The 17,815-nt window shown below is 40.8% G+C and overlaps 1 protein-coding gene across 2 annotated transcripts in view; it reads right to left on the bottom strand.

The window, feature by feature from the left end:
* SPAG16 (sperm associated antigen 16) overlaps nucleotides 1–7,967 on the bottom strand; it is a 365,639-nt gene extending 357,672 nt beyond the window's left edge. For both annotated transcript variants that reach the window (XM_038143348.1, XM_038143349.1), the window contains exons 1-3: nucleotides 7,903–7,967; nucleotides 4,617–4,663; nucleotides 4,082–4,180 (exon numbers count right to left, since the gene is read on the bottom strand). In XM_038143348.1, coding sequence (XP_037999276.1) covers nucleotides 4,082–4,180; nucleotides 4,617–4,663; nucleotides 7,903–7,948 — 192 coding nt within the window. In that variant the 5' untranslated portion in view covers nucleotides 7,949–7,967. The remainder of the gene's footprint in view (nucleotides 1–4,081; nucleotides 4,181–4,616; nucleotides 4,664–7,902) is intronic.
* Nucleotides 7,968–17,815: the final 9,848 nt, after the last annotated feature.

Raw genomic sequence — 17,815 nt, 5'->3', positions numbered from 1 at the left:
TTCCTCTCAACATGCACTGCAGGAAGCTGCCAGACAGCGCTGCTACAAGTGTTAGCAGAAGGCAGATGGTGCACCAGGGCTTCATGTGCACCTCCCCCAGTGCCACCCAGACTGTCAGCTCTGCAGAGGGGGCCAGCTAGTGGGGCAAGCACATTGCCAAAAGCAGAACCAACACAGAACAGAGCAGTCCTACTAAAGAGAAAAAAATAAAAAAAAAACTCTTTCGCAGCTTTCTGATGCAATGTGAATCTCTTCCCTTCACCCAACCCCAACCAGCACACAGTTTAGTGTTTCTCTCTCAGAGAGAATTCAACCTGCAAGGAGGTATGGAAAAAAAGGAAAATGTGACCCAGACTGAGACTACTCCCTCACAAAAAGCATTCAAAAGACAATGAGATGAGGGAGACTGCCCCAACTCAGCAGCCAAAGAGATGGCCTTATTTCACTCAGATATCAAATGGATTGCAGTGACTTGACATACCTAAATATGAGGGTCTTGGCTTTTGGGAACTCCACGTGGGCACAGTGCCAAAATGGACCTGCTCCACAATGCACTACAAGCTACTGCACTGCACGTGCATCTTGGTGAGAGATTATAAAAAAAATACCACAAAACTGAGAAAACCCCACTGAGAGATTTATCGAGAGATGCTAAAGGCCAGGACTGCAAATCATTTCCATCACCATTTATAAAAGAATCTGTGAGGCCAGGGATTTCTGATAACTCCATTCATTTATGGCTTATTCATGCCCTTAGTGGCAGCTCTCTCACCATGAGTGCATAAATTACCTGGAGATAAAGGCATTTCTCTTGATAAAATCAAAACACTGGAAAAATCTCTCGGCTATTTTGTATAACACAGAAAATGTTGTCTTCAATCCAACCAACCTACCTAATATAACCAGAAAAGATTGTAAATGTCTGATGGAGGCCATGTAACAGTGCCTTATGACTAATACAATATGCCAAGTGCAATGTAACATTTAGCATATTTTCATTATTAGAGCTCCAGTACATCAGGCAGGTCTATTTTCTAATTGTGGCAACACAAGAACCAAAGAGTACATGGGCAGGCATGCAGCTGCATCCCTTGGCTCGCTTCTTTCTTTACTCCAAGTGAGGCAAATGTGTTATATTGTTGCTTGTAGTTTTCCAAACACATCTATAAAGCCAGGCTTTGGAAGAAGAGACACAGCTTGATTCCCCTAATAAATGGAAATTTGATAGGAATTCATTTCAGCTGCGCAGAAGAGAATTTATTCGTGAGATCCCAGCACTGAGCACCATTTCAGGAAGCAAAGCTCGAGCAGGGAACAATCCAGGGAGAAATGAATTCAGTCTAACAGGCACAGAATCACAACGGGACCTCAGGAAAGCAGACCTGGATTCCCAGCACTTTCCCAGACTTTGGGAGTGATATTAGGCCAACCACTTGCTTCAGTTTCATTGTAATGTCTTGGCTGAGTACTAACAGAAGAGCACAACGAGAATTTTACTGTATATATTTGCTTGTTTGGAAAATGAGGAAAATACAATCAATTAACAAAATGCAAATAGGCATCCTATAGCAGTTGTATGGACAAAACCATCTTATTAAAAGAGCCTGACCATGGAGTCAAAATAAATCAAATCTTTGCTTTGTTAAGTATTTCTTTGTGTTAATTAAAATATTCCAAAAATTGCGGGTGCAAAGATTGTAAATATGATCAGTAAAATAAATTATTTTCTAAGAGCTTAACTTTAGGAACTTCCACAGCACTTCTAAGAATTTCTGTCCACTGAAGAAATATGAACACCAAATAAACTTATAAATTCTCTGGAAAACAAGGTAAGATGTTCTCAAAAACTTACTAAATTTAAGAAGAACATAGAAAGGGAATTCAAGGATTTTAACATGTTCAAACAAACTGAAAATCAAGCATACATAAATTGCAACATTAATGAATGTCAATGTTACTTCTCATTATCATTGTAGATATTAAGAGGACAAAAAAACTTGGAAGGAAAGTCTAACTTCTTAACTTTTCTGAAGAAAGTTTTTCAGCCAGCTTTCATCTCTGTGTGGCCTTCCAGAAGTTTTGCATCCTTTTCCTACAGTCCCTATGAGCTGGATATTTTCTTTTATATGCAGAATATTTTTTGCTTGCGTTGAAAAATAATTTATATTACTTTAAAATGTCTCAAAAATCAGAAAAAAATAAATAGAGATGTGCTTACGGACAAATGATGTTACTCAACTTAAAAACTCTGGATAGTTTTAATATCTGCAGTTGGAAAATGTCCAATTTTTAATCTTTTTGGATGATCACTGATCTGAGCACCTAGCATTGCACTTTAATATGGGATTACATACACAAGTGAAAAACCAAGTTGAGCAGCAAACACACACACAATCACTTAGAACTACCATCCAGGTTATGGTTATTACATAAACTAATTTATTTTAGCCAAGATTACAAGTTATTTTAAAAAATAGGCCAACTATTTATCATGTGAAGAAGACAGACTTGTATTTGCTTCCTAGTCAGAGTAGGGATGTTGAGTCAATATTAATTCACAGGAAACAGTGCTTCTAACCTGGGTCACCAGAAGCACTTGGCTTTTTCAGGGAACTAATATCAAACCATCGAGTCGGTGAGCCTCACAAAATGTCCAGTAAATCATTATGAAAGCTGTCAGGGAACTAGCCAGTGTATTAGAACATTTCTCCACTCATGTCTTTCTGTCCAAAGGCTGAAAACACTACTTCAGTTTCAAAATTATAGAAAAAATGAAGCCTCCAAATAACAAATCAAGCAGGAAGAAGGCAGGCAACTCTTAGCATAAGCTTAAAATCAAAGAGAATTTAAGTTTAAGCACAAATTATCTGCTGGTTTTAAGGAAAAGTAAATTTCTTCAGTTTGATTAACTGGGATAGACATTAGAGTACTGTTCCTACCACTCCAACAAATCAATGAAGAGGTAAAAGAATATTTAAATACAGCACTGTCAAAAGATCAATAGGTTAAAAATGTTCTTTTTTCACTTCCTATTTTAACATCAACTCACACAGTAAAACAATCATAACCTCAGCTACCCCTAAGGAACATGAAGAATTTCCACCGCTCCCTTAGCATTAAGCATTTGCCATCTCAAACACTTCAGCAATCTTTCCCTTAATTTTCAATTGAGCACATTCAGTTTTAATACACATAAAACTCTGTTATTGTCAGTTTCCACTCAGAGTTTGATCTAAAGTACAAAACTGATCTGTTGATAAGGACAAGTACAAAAGAAAACACACATTTTCCCTCCATTTTCAGTTTAAGTATCATTCACTTGATTTCATCTTTTCACTATTAATCATTTACTTTTGCAAAACAAAGCCTATGACTGTACCCTTCTGATGAGGCTACAAGATAGTGGTGATATTGGAAACACAGCAGGGAAAACCACTTTTCCATTAGATTGTTAAAAACAAGTAAATTCAGGTAGATCCTAATTTGAAAAATGCAATACAACCATCCCATTGTGTAACTCTGAACTATTACACAACTGCTTTGAAATCAAACTGAAAATGTAAGGAGTGTCAAAACTAATGGTGTGGGATGATTGATAATTTCATTCATATTTTGATTCAACATAGTGTAACAGTCCATTCTTTATTTTCAATATACAGAAAATTTCTTTTAGCAAAGTATTCAAGTACAACCTTTTGTGAGTGTTAAGCAGATGCAGTTTCTTTCCTGTGCTAGGGATCACATTCTCATTTAATCTGCTCAGATAAAGAACAAACTCTAAAATACTGATGTATTACAATAATATTAATATATTTTAAATAGCTAAAGATTTGGCTACATGTGTTTGAAACATCAGGTTGTTTACAGAACACAAATTAAAGGAAGATGGAACCCAGAAAATGTAAGTTGTGTAAGTTGTCTTTTGCACTATGGCATACGTTAACTCCTATAAGCTTGTAAGAAAATAAGAGACAATCCTTCCTACAAAATATTTCATAATTAGTATAACTATCGTGTGTAAATTTCAAGCCACTAATGTCAACTGAATTAGAGACTCTTAGATTGTTTAGGAAACTCTTACCATAATTTTGGCATCTTCAGCCTGGTCTTGAATAGTCTGCAAAGCTTTGGACAGATCCTCATCATCTTCAGGAAGACTGAAGTCATCATCTGCTGTAACCTAAATGAAATTACCTGAAGTTTGCAATCAACACATTTTATACACCTTTCTTTCACAATAAAACTGCTCCCACTCCCATTACAACTGCTGAAAATAATTCCCTCCCCGTTAAAATACCATTTTGCCATTTGTAAACAGAAATCCTATTACTGAAATATTTTTTATAAATAAGCTGAAATATCTAAAGAGATGTTTTATCTAAATAGAAATTCTTATACCTTTAAAAAAGTATTTATTGTTTGAATAAAGGTAATACACAACGATCCAACTAACACTGAATCTTCTCTTGAAAAACAGATATGCTCTCTTTCATCACTTTATAAAAGGAGATTTGTGTAATTTCTCCCAGGATGTATATGTGACTGATGAAGTAAAAAGAACAAAATATGAACATGCTACCAAAATATATCAGAAGATTATCAGCTTAGTAAGTTACCTCTTCATACTGATAGTCATCTTTGGCATCATCTATTATGGTAATCTCTGCAGGTTTAGTTAAGTCTAGAACAGCTGGTGCATGTGAGGAGTTCCAACTTAATAAAAAAAAAAAACCAAAAAATAACCACCTATAAATCTGCTATCACCACCCCCACCCTTGTTCTTCTCAACACAAGACTTTCAACTTCCAAGGTTTCCTTCAGCCCCAAGGTGAGCAAGCCTAGTTCAGTGCACAGAGACAGAACTTAGGTGTAACTTTTTACAGCAGGCTTGAACACCATTACAAATTGACTCGTCAGATCTCAGAAGCCAAGCACTATTACAAAATAAAACAGCAGCTCAACTGTGCTGTCAGCCAAGCATCAGTTTTCAGGGGGGTCTTTTTTGCACTAGAATTTCCGCAGCCTTCTAAGCAGAAATAGCTTCATGCTCTCAGAAAATACCATTTTTTAGCAAATTCAGATGGGTGAGTTCAAAGAGGAACACCTGAAGTCAAACCCTGAACACCACAGGGCCACTTAAAAGAGCTGATGCAGATGCTTTAATAATCACAAGACTGTTACAATAAAAGGATGAGGAACTTTCTAAACTCAAAAATTCATTTGGAAATTATCTACAGTTCCTTGAAACGCTTTGGAGTTAAACTTTTGATTAAACATAACTACAAATAGTCTAAAATAAAAGCCAAATAAACATCTTTTCATCCACCAGCCTCACAGCCCATGAAAGAATAATGAAATGGTTTTAGCAGATGCTGTTGACAGCTTCCCTAGGAAATCAGTTAGCCTACAAGTGACCCATGTAAACAAACCAGGAATTAACTTCCAAAGAAAAGAAAAGCTGGCAATTCAGTACTTCAAACACAGAAAACAAGGAAAAAAAACCAACATAATTTTACAGCTTTGCACTGTGTTGCCCAAATCTGAACTATTCTCCTTAAAATAGGCCTTTTGCCAATTTTCACAGTACAGTATATATGCAAAAGCACAAAACTTAGGTAGAAGTATCATCTGCATTCAAGACCGCAGCATCACAGCACCAGGAAAACTCAGATAAATTGTATCCATCTGGAAGGCTAACAGCTGAACACCATAACCCCCTGATAAGTAATAAACTTTTAAAAACTGGGGATTTTTTTTTCCTCAATTTTCTATTGACCTGACTGTCCTTGTGATCCACTGTGGTCCAAACTAATGTGTCACTGCAAACAATTTGCCCAGACTAAAATATTACATAAAATATCCTAGGTTTCTCCTCCTTTTTTTTTTCTTTCCTTCCAAAAAAGCATAGCTAGGTGCACTACAAAACAGAGAAATTATCTTTAAAAACCACTGTATTTCTCTACAGTGTTAAATCTGTTAAATGTGTTAAATCTGATGAGGCAGAGCTTTTTTTTTTTTTTTTAAGCACACCACACTGAAAACAGCTGTGCAGATTCAGTAAGGTAGAAATTGAGGCATGAGCTGCAAAAGGGACACTCTTCCACTTTTTAAAATTTGCTTTATATTGGCTTACAACTTAATTCTAGCAAGGCAGGAAAAACTAAGGTATGGTAGGGTCTAAAGTATGATTGTTCAGCCTCTAAAAGCATTAGAGCTTCTTGATTTGCAGGTCATACCTAGAAAAGAGAACAGGTGCAGCTCATCTGGCCTAGTGAGAAAAGCAGAATTTGGGTCATTTGACCAAAAAATTACACATTTAAAAGCCATAAGCTTCCAGCATCATTTGCTACAACTAAAATGTGGAAAGAATTGGGGGGAGGTTGCTGTAAAAGCCACAGCAAAGATATGTCTAGGTTATGTATCACAACCCTCATATTCACTATAAACCATGAACCATGAATATCCCAGCAGTTATTCTGCAGTGGGAAATTAAAGGAGCACCTTTTCCAGCAGCAGATTGTTGCTGGGAGTCTTAATAACAAACCTTGTCCTCCCTCCATAGGTATTTTGCATGTTGTGCCCAATAGTTAGCACAGGAGAGGTGACAAGAGCCTTTCATGCTGGTATTGTAACTCCTGCTCAGGCTGCCCCACCAGCACTGGAGGACTCAATTCCCCCAGTTTTCCAAGGGGCATTCAGGAACCCCGACCTTCAGCCAGGAATGCAAACACCACCTTACAGTGAGCAAGACCCCACTGCCTCTGCAGGGCCAAAACCCCAAGTATTCACAGAATTGCTTGAGTTGAAAAAGACCTCTGAGAGCAAACTGTTAACATAGCACCACGTTCACCTCTAAATGTCCTCAAGTACAGCGTATATTTTCGGTCCCGATGAAGGGGAGAGAATGATGAGGAGGACTCCATCGATATCAGAAGGCTAATTAATTACTTTATTACACTATATTATTCTATACATCTAAAACTGAACCTGCCAAGCACTCAACTCTGCACACACCTGCACACACTGCTCAGAATCTCGTGGCTGTCAGGCGACATTCACCACATACACACACACTCTCTTGGCCCTGACAGGCCAAGGAAGCAAAACACCTTCACTTTGGATAAGCAATCTCCATATTGCATTCTACCTTTGCACAAACACAGGCACAGCAAATGACAAGAACCGTGCCTTCCCTTTCTCTGAGGTTCACAGAGAGAATGTGAATCTCAGAAATCCTCAGAAAGAATTGTGCCTTGCTTTTCTCTGTGAGGAGAAATGTGGCTACACTCCAGTGCCATATCCACGCAGGGCTTTTTAACACTTCCAGGGGAGTTGCTGTGGCCACCGCTTCGCTGGGCAGCCCGTTCCAATGCCTGGCCACCCGTTCAAGGAAGAAATTTTTCCTGGTACCTAAACATCCCCTGGCACGGACTGAGGCCATTCCCCCTTGTCCCATCGCAGTTCCCTGGGGGCACAGCCCGAGCCCCCGGCTGTCCCCTCCTGTCAGGAGCTGTGCAGAGCCACAAGGGCCCCGCTGGGCCTCCTCTGCTCCAGGCTGAGCCCCTTCCCAGCTCCCTCAGCCGCTCCCGGTGCTCCAGCCCCTTCCCCAGCTCCACTGCCCGTCTCTGGACAGGCTTCAGCCGCTTTTCAGCCTCCAGGAACAACAACCCACAAAAAGAACCAACAAGCCGGGGGGATTTTTGACATTTTCCCCGTGCTCTCAAACGCTGCCCTCGCCCCACCCAAACCCTCCCACCCCCCTTCCCCCAGCAGGTGCGGGGCCGGCCCGGCTGAGGCAGGAGAAGCGCTGAGGACACGGACCCCTGAGGCGGGCAACCGGCACCCCCAGGGCAGCAGGAGGATGAGGATGGAGGGGGACAGGCTGGGGAGGAAGAAGGATACTCTGCAGGCTGTAGGCCGCCTCAGAGGCCGTCGCCTCCTCCGCCATGGCCGCGGCGTTGCCGGGGGCGACCTCTCGCGAGGAGAGGCGCCCGCGCCGCGGCGGGAAGAGAGCCGGGTTTAATTGAATTAAAGTGAATTTAATTCAATTCAGTTTAATGTAATTCAGCGCCTGTGACTCCGGGCGAAGCTCCTCGCCCGTGTGGGAGCGGCGCTGTGAGGAGCGGGCGGTGAGGGCGGGCAGGCTCCGGAGGCTTCCCGGGCGTCCCTCAGCGCGGCCCCTCCGGCAATCACACACCGACCTTCCTCAAGGGGAAGGAAAAGCGGCACAAAATGAGGGGGGAAACTGCTTCAAACTCCTGAGAGAGGACTGATTTCTTCAGGACTAATTTCTTCTGCAGAAGGAACATTTTTTGTAGCTGGGAGCTGAGCTAAGTCCTGTGGGACCGATTGCTTAAGTCCCTTCAGAACCCAAACTCGCCTGTGATCCTATATTCACGATTAAAAGCAAGAGTTTTCCGAGGAATAAGTTCGGGAGAGCAACATATATTTGTGGAGAACACACATCACGGCTCCTAGGAGTTTGAAATAAAGTTGCAGGGCTCGACAGAAAAATTTCTGTTGCTTTTTCTTATTTTAATGTAAGCTTAGAGGTACCAGTACTAAATTTCCATTGAGTTAAGGGGCTTTACATGCAACAGGAACTCAGAATCAGTGCTTGGATTAATGTAAAGTAGTGGAAATAACTGCTCAAAGTATCTGGTGGGGAAAAAAAGTAAGTGCAAAATTTTTGAAAATTGCTGATGGTTGGGTTGAAAGGAGAGGCACCAGTTTTCCTTGCAAGGTTAACAAAAAAAACCACCCCAAAAATACAAACAAACAAAAAGGTAAGCATTGACACATTGACATACAGCCTGAAGATCAGAGCAGATGTAAGTGGAGGAAACAGAATTATATAATTCAGTTAACATTGTAGCCTGAAAAGATAGAATTCTGCAAGAGGACCTGCTGCCTGTGAAACTATTGTTTTGGCGCTGTGCAGAGATTGTCACACAGGATTGCCATTCCTCTCCCGTGGCAGACACATTCTTGAGAAATAACGAGTACTTTGGCACTGTCAAAGTCTCCAAATTGTAATAAAAGAACAGTGTTTTGGCACAAGATTGTCACAACACTGCAAAGAAGACAGAAACTGCTGTATTCCCTCAAATTCTCTCACACACTGTTGTTGAGTTTAATACGTGTCAGAGCTTGAGGTCAGCTGGTTTCAAGAGGTAGAGGGCAAATGCTGACATACCTTTCTTGATCTTTGATGGCTGGGGTTTTCCACCCCTTCAGATTAAACTGATGTGACCAGAACAATGTTCTTTCATCATATCCAACCCACCAGAGGCATCCCGAACTCCAGCAAAGCATCTCAGAAAAACAATAAGCAGAAGTGGCATCATGGAGCACAACGTTCACCAGTCACTAGTCCTAAACTGCAGATTGAAAAGGTGGGTAACACTACAAAAGTTGGGCTGGCTACAACTGAAGGCATCATTCTCTCAGGGAAGTTTCCAATTCCGCCACAAATCACTAAGTTTATGTCGTACAGGCTAGCACAGCTGATTAATCTAAGTTAATGCCGCTCAATTCTCTCAGCAAGGTTTGCTGTTAGCCTTCACACAAAGAGCTGAACAAACAAAATGCCAAGCAATGCCCTTCTCTGAGTCCTCTCTTTCTGCAGGCCTAACTTCTCCCTACAAATTATTCATGGGATATCTCTGTCTCACTAAAAACATGGAAATGTATGGAATCCACAACTGAAGAAGAGTGATGAAAGCTGAAAAAGGGCTCAGAAAGGTGCTTCAGGGAAGATTATGATTAGAAAACAATTACTAGTGGCAGACAAAAGGATCTCAGTCTTATTGGTTTATTTAAGGAATCATTAGAGATCATCTTATTGGTTTATTTAGAGATCATCTTATTTAAGGAATTTAAGGAATCATTAGAGATCATCTTATTGGTTTATTTAAGGAATCATTAGAGATCAATGCTAATGGGTAATGGATTCAGTAAAAAGGCTGTGCAGAGATAGAACCATATCAAGAGAGTAGATCTAGGTTAAATATTAGGAATAAATTCTTCCCTATGACGGGAGTGAGGCCCTGGCACAGCTTGCCCAGAGAAGCTGTGGCTGCCCCATCCCTGGAAGTGTCCAAGGCCAGGCTGGACAAGGCTTGGAGCAACCTGGGATAGTGGAAGGCATCCCTGCCTAGGGAAGGGGTGGGGTTGGATGAGCTTTAAGGTCTCTTCCAACCTAAACCATCTGGGGATTCTATAATATCCAGTAATACAGGGGATTCACTAAAAGTAAGTCATAACTAAAAGCAAAGAGCAAATTTTTTAGCTAATCTAACTGATTTTCAAGTATCCAGAAGGATTTTAAGAACCCCAGGGTTCTTTTTTAGAAGTTGTATTCTCCATTCAGACACCAGCTAGTTCAGGACATCTTATGGCTCCCATTTTCAGAAGTCAGATATAGTCAGTGCACTTGCTATGAAAAAAAGTTGAAGCAAAAAAAAAATAACCAATTCCATCATACATGGGCATTTTCCAGTATTGTAAAGGACCCATAGAGTTCATTTGATTACTTTTAAATAAAAGTCAGTTGGTCAAAGATTGTTATTTCCCAAAGATTTAAAGCTTTGTTTGGAAACAGTGTTTGGTTGGCAACTTCTAGACTCTTTATGTCACCCCACTGTGGCTATATAAATGGCCTCATCGTGCTGACATTTTCCTTCAAAAGGCATCACGAGCCAACTAGTTTCTCTCTACCTCGTTCAGAGCCACCTGCCATAAATGCTTTGTATTTGATTATTGCTAAGCTGAATTCCAAGCACCCAATTCCCCCCTGTTTATGGCCTCATAACAGTCTGGAATATAAATGATTATCATCTCCCAAATGGCAGCAACCAGTGCTGTTACTGTATCCCATAACTTCTCGTGAGAAAGACATGGAAACAGCATCTGCTGTACCTTGAACATTTCATTAGGCAGGCTGTTTGCTTTTCTCACAGAGCAAAGACTGAGGCGTGTACCTCCACCAGATCTGCCTGACAGATCAGCCAGACAAGGCAGAGGATTTAAAAGAGATCATTCATGAAAACTGGACAAACTGGAATGCTCCAGAAGCACTGCCTGTGCTCCCAATCCCTAAGGGCCAGGTACTCTTCCCTTTATACCACCACCTGAAAGACTCAGAGACTCTCCTTGCATTCAGAAAAAAATATCCCCTCCTGCTGAATTCAACAATCAAACCAGCTACAATTTTGACAAGTTGAGTTTAAAAACCAGAACAACCACGTGAGGTACTTTCAATGACTTTCCCTCCCCTGCAGGAACACATCCAAAACGTTCAGTATATGCACTTCATCACAGCAGACAAGAAGCCAACAAAGAATTATCTGCCCCACTGACTTTCACACACCCATTTCTAATTGTTCTTCAGCGCAGCTTTTGGGGAAGAAGGACGAGACAATGTCAGCAATTCAGCTTTCTGAACGAGCACGAAGCGTGGCTCTAACAGCACTGTCACGATGACAGTCAGAGGGCCATTGTCCACACGGTCACGGTGGAGCACGGGACCACAGCTGGGAGCCAGAATGAGTTGGCAAACATCTTGTTCCAACTTCTGCTGTGCCATCTGGCTTCCAGAGAGGTGACTGACGTTAAATGTATTTTCTCTGTATTGCCATCTGGCAGCTGCTTGTACAACAACAGAGTAACATGCAGAATTTGGCTAAGACGTATCCCAAGAATCACATCAAGGATACTTGTAACACAAACTCTGAAATGGAAAGAAAGCTTACAAGGAAGGTTTTGTCAGCTGCGGGCATTACAGGCACAGAGTATTGCAGGTAGCTAAGAGGGAGTAGGAAATTATATATCCCTATGTTTTGCATATGTGTATTTTACAGAGTTCCCACAAAAGTTTCTGCAGGGAAGGAAGGGCACACAGGTTTCCAATGGGCACAAATATTGTATCCAGTGAAATGTCTGTTCTTGAGAAACACCAGCACATTTGCCATGCTCTGGAAGCACAATCACTTCCCCAACTTTGGAAAAGCAGGACTTTTTTTCCCTGCTGTAATGTTGTATGCCAAAGGTACTTCCAATAAAGGAAGGAGATTTAAGGAATTGATTAGCACAAACACAGTCTCAAAAAGAGAGAGACTGCTGCTTTAACAGAAATTTCATCTAAAAATGTCAGGGTTGCCAAAAGCGGTGTAACTACAGTGTAATAATACCTGTAATGCCAGGTCATTTTTATAAAGGTCACATTTGCAAAGCCATAGTAACCTTGCTGAGCTTTAAATGTAACAGAATAGGGTGCTTCCAAAAAAAACAGAGTAGGACTTCTAATAAATATGATCCCGTGACAGCTTAAATCAATCAACTTTGTACTCTACCTCCTGCTGGGCACTCCTGCTTTTTTCCTTGCTCCTGTGTTGGTGTTCATATGATTCACAAATAATTTAAACCTAAAAAACTAATCCAGTTGAATTTTTTTTTTTAAAGGAAGGGGAGGGTTAGGTTTTTGGTTATTTTTTTTTCTGTTTGGTTACTTTTTGTTAATAAGTAAAAGTAAAACTAAAATGCTAGAGGTTTGGCATTCAGAGTTAAGCTGAAGTGACTAAGAATATTTTATCTCTATTCTGTAAGAAGAACATTAAATATATAAGGCTATGCTTAATTTCCAAGTATTTCTGTAGATCAGATGTAGGATGCACTAAATCTCTTTAAAAAGGGTTTGAGTGGAGATCATATAAAAACAAAAATATCTGTTTTCCAACACATCAGCAGTTCTGATGTCATTCTCCTAAACACTTCATTGGAGCACAATGAGCGTTAGGTGGAATACTAGTTACACTACTTAATCACCTAACAAAAAACATTGCTTTCTTTAGTAAATGTCTAAAATTCAGTCTGATTTCTGGCTTCAGTATCGCACAGCTCTTTCACAGGAAAGAAGCAGACAACAATCTGCTCCAAACCCAACAATATAAGTGAAAACAGAAGCATGAACAGTTTTGACTGCACTTAGAGAAAAAACTGGGAGTCAAGCATTTTGTCAATAACACAGCAAAGACATCAGTACAACCTGAGCCCAGGGCACAGCTGTGAGGAGTGCAGGTGTTCCACTGCAGCCCTGGGATGGTAATGCATACAGTCCAGTCTGTACACTGTCATGTAAAATAGAAGAGTCATTCCGTCCACACTGGTGCTGCTCTTGCCAAGAGCTACACCCTCCACACCTCTGGCTGGTGCTGCCCTTGAAAAGTATCAGGACCTCTGCCTGCTCTAAATCTGGGAGCATTTCTGCATCACAGATAGAGTAAACAGTGCTAAAAGATAAGAGAGGTGCCACATGGTAACTGTTCATTTTACAAGTGGGTGGAGTGAGCAGTGTTCTCTCTAAACTCCAGTTTTTGTGAACACAAGTATTTATACAGCTTACAGGGACTCATGATCATTGGTTCCTGATAATTAGAGGCTTTCCGCTTAATATGTTCTTCTCCCCTTTGAAATTAAGTTTAGTTAATGTGGTCTTCAAGGCAACTGTGACCACAAAGCAGCTAATGCACTCCTACTAAAAGCTAAGAAAAAAAAACAAACTCCATGTGGCTGTAGTAAAAGGAAAAGCCTTTAGCACAAAAGACCAGAGAAAACAAAGTGCTGTATTTTTTTTCCTAGTCTGTACTGAGCAAGAGAGGCAAGAATTGAGATACCACCACGTCAGAAAACATGAGCTAAAGGACAAGCAACACGAAAGCTTGCAAAAACTGTTTCTTTTTCTTATTTTACCATGCTTCCAAGGGCTTCACTGCTTCTTACCCAGGTGATGCATCCTCCCACTGGAAGTCTTAAGTCTCATGCTAATAATTAGCACATGCCTGAATCATTTTAGGTGGTTTCCTGCTGGTTTTTGGTGGGTTTTTTTGGGGGTTGGAGGTCATGTATGTACATGCTCACATTAAAACCAGACATGACAAAGTTTTCTCTGTCAAAATCAGATTAAAAATTGACCTAAAGGAATACATCTACCAAAACCATAAGTTATTCAAAATGATTGGGTGCTTCAACAACATTTTCTCCCTGCACCCAATCCTGTCTTTTATCTTTAGTAAGATAGAGTGAAGTCTCCTTCACTTTCTTCCTTCTTGTTGCCCCAAAAACACTTGCCTGCTCTTTGATGCTTTCCTTGCTTGGTCTCACTCCTCCCTTTTTTTTTTTTTTTTTTTTGCTGTAGCTTCCCCTATTCTGACCAACCATTTATATTTCTGGTTTTAGCAACTTTCACCATCCTCTGCTATTTCTTCAACCTGTTTTCAGAGATAGACCTAGAATAAATGGTTTCTTCTTGTTCTAAGAAAAGCCAGGAAATTACACCCACAAAATGGTCCAAGAGGACACAGAATTTGATGCAAAGTGGGCAAAGAATAGCTGGGGATTTGTAGCCAAAACCAACATCTGCTAGTAGAGCTTTTAACCAAGCCTTTCCTCACCAGCTTAAAGCTTGTTGCCTTGATGGAGACCAAGCGTGGAATTTTAAGTTCCTCAAGCATTTTCTTTGGTTTTCTTGCAGTGTCATTTTTTTCACATAGAGCATATGAAAATATAAGTAATTTCAAAGTGTCCACCTCGAATCTGTCTGAGCTGAGCTGAGGGTGGCAGTGCATACTGCTTTCTCCAGATTAATACACAATGAGGACTGCTCTGGTTTTATGTCCATCTCTTTGCTTTGTTATTTTTAACAGAAATATGGAACTCTGGGGAAAAATTCTACAAAAATGCATGTTTTTGAATGTTTCTTTTTAGAAAAACCAAAACTCTTCTGTCCAAATACTGATTGTCATTTGTGATGTGAATGAAGCATTTCATGGCTTTCATTTTCACCTGCCTCTGATGGAAGCAATAGCACAATATTGGCACCCTGTACCTAAATGTCAAAGCATTGCTTTGTGGGGCTTTTAATATTTTGTTTAAATATTGAAGTGCCACAAAATTGAAACCTGGAAATGCTCTGTTTAAGTTCTTTCCTTTTACTTTCATACTGCTTATAGCACAGCCATAACTTTTGATGTCAAGCCATTTGCTCAGTTTTGTATGGAGCAGAGTGAGCAAATGTTGGTAATTCAGCTTCTCAAGCTAGACCTAAGTCTTGGGCACCCTATATTACGTTTGAAGATGCCCAAAGGGGTTTGAAACTGGACTTGCTCACACCCTGAAAACTCACCTTAATATAAACTCTTCTCATAAATATACTTCAGATATGTTCCCAGTAACTTAGAGCCAAACACTTAAGGTGAGAATCTAAAGAGGCCTACAGGGATCCAGGAACCTGAACCCAAGAGGCTTTCACTGACTCCAAATCCTTGCAATTGGCTCTGCCGACTTGTCCCCTTTCTGGAAATGGCAATTGCAGTGCCTGTGTCCAAGAGAGACTCGCTGCATCTGGGCCCCCAGTGGTATCCAGTCCACCTCCTGGATCCCAGCCCCCAAGCAGGATGTCCTTTCAGATAAAATCTTTCCAGTGCTGCTTTGAGCAGAGGAGGCATCTCCTTGCTCCGTGTTGATTTCTATCCTCCCCTCCCGAGGCTGTGAGCTGTCCAAAACAGACATTTACAGGGCAGTCTGATGGCTGCTGGTTCCTCTCCACTGCTCAGGCACAGAGGGAAATGTAGCCCTACTTTTAATAGCAGCTTACTCCACTGGAAGTTAAGATGATATAGCTATTTAAGGAATACAGAATTTATCTGTTAAAATTAATCCCACTTTAAAACAAACACCTCCCTGTAAAGGTGTTTATGACCCTTCAAAATATACAGCTGAGTTAAGAAGAGAAAATTCAGAATTTCCTCACATAAATTCACTTTTAAACTTCTGAACTCATATTCAAACTTTACTGGGACATAATGTGAGTATCTTCACAGGCCAGCATGACCATCTTTTGCTTCACACAAGAACCTCAGCTGACCTTGCTGGGCTTTGCAGGGATGATGACTCTAGAAATGGTTCTGTTCAGACTGTTCAGTGCCTGCTAGGTAAGGTGTGCTTCCCTAGGTATTGCCCTTCCCCAGTTCAAACCCCACATCAAAGTGTGGCTCCTTATAGTCCATTCTTTTGGCAGTGAGAAATCTAAAACAAAGCATGCAAAGAAAAGCAAAGTATGGGGAGTAACCCATCCATATCCCTTTTGACATGTCCATCGGAGATGTGCAATTTTCACTTCACATTTTTCATCAAGTGTTTTTAAAGCACAGCCAACATTAAACCTTTACAAGCTAGGGACTACAAATCAGTTATGTCTGAACATATGACAAGTGGCTACAGTTGCAATTCCCACCCTTGCAGAAGGCAAGATCTCTTGCTTGGGAAAAAAAAAAAACCCCAAACAAAAAACCCAAAAAAACACCAAACAACAACAAGAAAAAGAAACCCCAACAACAAAAAACCAAGCAAACCTTGTGGACAAAAGCATCTTTACACATGAAGCTGGGGTTCTGAATTTTTGAAGGAATGCCTATGTGTCCAGACCCAAATTCCTTCTCCGTCTCTCCTGTTCAGGAAGGAGCATGCCTGTATGGCGCAATGCAAAGCACCTGTGTGTCTTCAGCTGTCTTGGGAGACTTCACACGATGTCAGACCCCTGGTGGGCCATCAGCTGGAGCAGTTCTGAGCCTGGACAGCCTTTCTTTTGCACTTCAGTTGGCAAGGCAGAGCACCTTGCCAACTCTTCACCCTCCTTAGCCCATGCCGGGTGATTTCACAGTGAGCCAGCAATTACTCAGACTGGCATGTTGTCCGGTCGTGTGTCAGATATATTTATCTCATTTATAAGCAGAAGATTCTCCAATGAATAATTCAGAAAGAAATAATCACCTTCATGGCCCATTTTCCCCAACCCCAGGCTCTGTCTCTAACAAGCACCCACTGAACCTGGCGAGACATGTCGGCTACAGAAGGAGCATTTAAAAATCAGTGTGTGCACACACAGACATCCCCCCGTGATTTTACTTACTGCTAAAGGCAAACAGCAATCTGTTGGCCCAACCCTCGGTGAAATCATGTGAGGTTTTCCTACCAACTTAAAATGGAGCTGGACTGACTCTAATAATCTGAACCCATAAAGTTCATCGTTCACATGCTCTCATCATCACACATAACATGATCTGCCCTTTGGAAGCTACTTGTTATTTTCTACTCACTAGCCTCAGGGAACATGGGTTTCCACAAAGCAAATAAAAATGGCAATAGCTACACTGTGATATTGCCCTGCAAATCTAAGGCTAAAGGAGGTAAAGTTGCATCAGCAATGTTTCCTTGAGCCTTCCTTTTTTAAATTATATTTGCCATACTTCGTAAATCCATGGCTAGATCTGTTTTCTCCTCATTGGAATCTCAATTGTAAAACTGTTAAGATGGTGCAGAGAACCTGTTTCTTCATCTGTATGCTATCCCATGGGTTACCTTACTTTGTGCAAACAAAACAGCAGAAATTTTGGTAATTAGATTACACAGGATAATTTGTGCTAAACAGCAATTCTGATGAAAGTGTTAAAACATAACCTGTTCCCCCAGCCTGTTTTTTCATGCTGAGAATGGCTGGTGAGATCTGTGTGATTGTGTCACCCAGCCCAAATCCCAATATCTGAAGGAAGATGTGTAGGAGCAAATACCAGTCCATTTTTTTCCTAACTATATCAGCTAGTCCAATTCAAAAGTATTATGATCCCTCCCAAACTGTGCTTGAAGAACAGCAATTTTTATCACGGGAGGAGTGCAGGAATAACCTCTAAACTTCACACACTAAATTATGTCATAGACAGAATAAACCTATAGATTTTGCCTTTATGGCAAGAAGCACAAC

The sequence above is a fragment of the Motacilla alba genome, chromosome 7, assembly GCF_015832195.1.
Source record: "Motacilla alba alba isolate MOTALB_02 chromosome 7, Motacilla_alba_V1.0_pri, whole genome shotgun sequence".
NCBI classification, from domain to species: Eukaryota; Metazoa; Chordata; class Aves; order Passeriformes; family Motacillidae; genus Motacilla; species Motacilla alba.
This window is presented reverse-complemented; position numbering and strand designations above follow the sequence as displayed.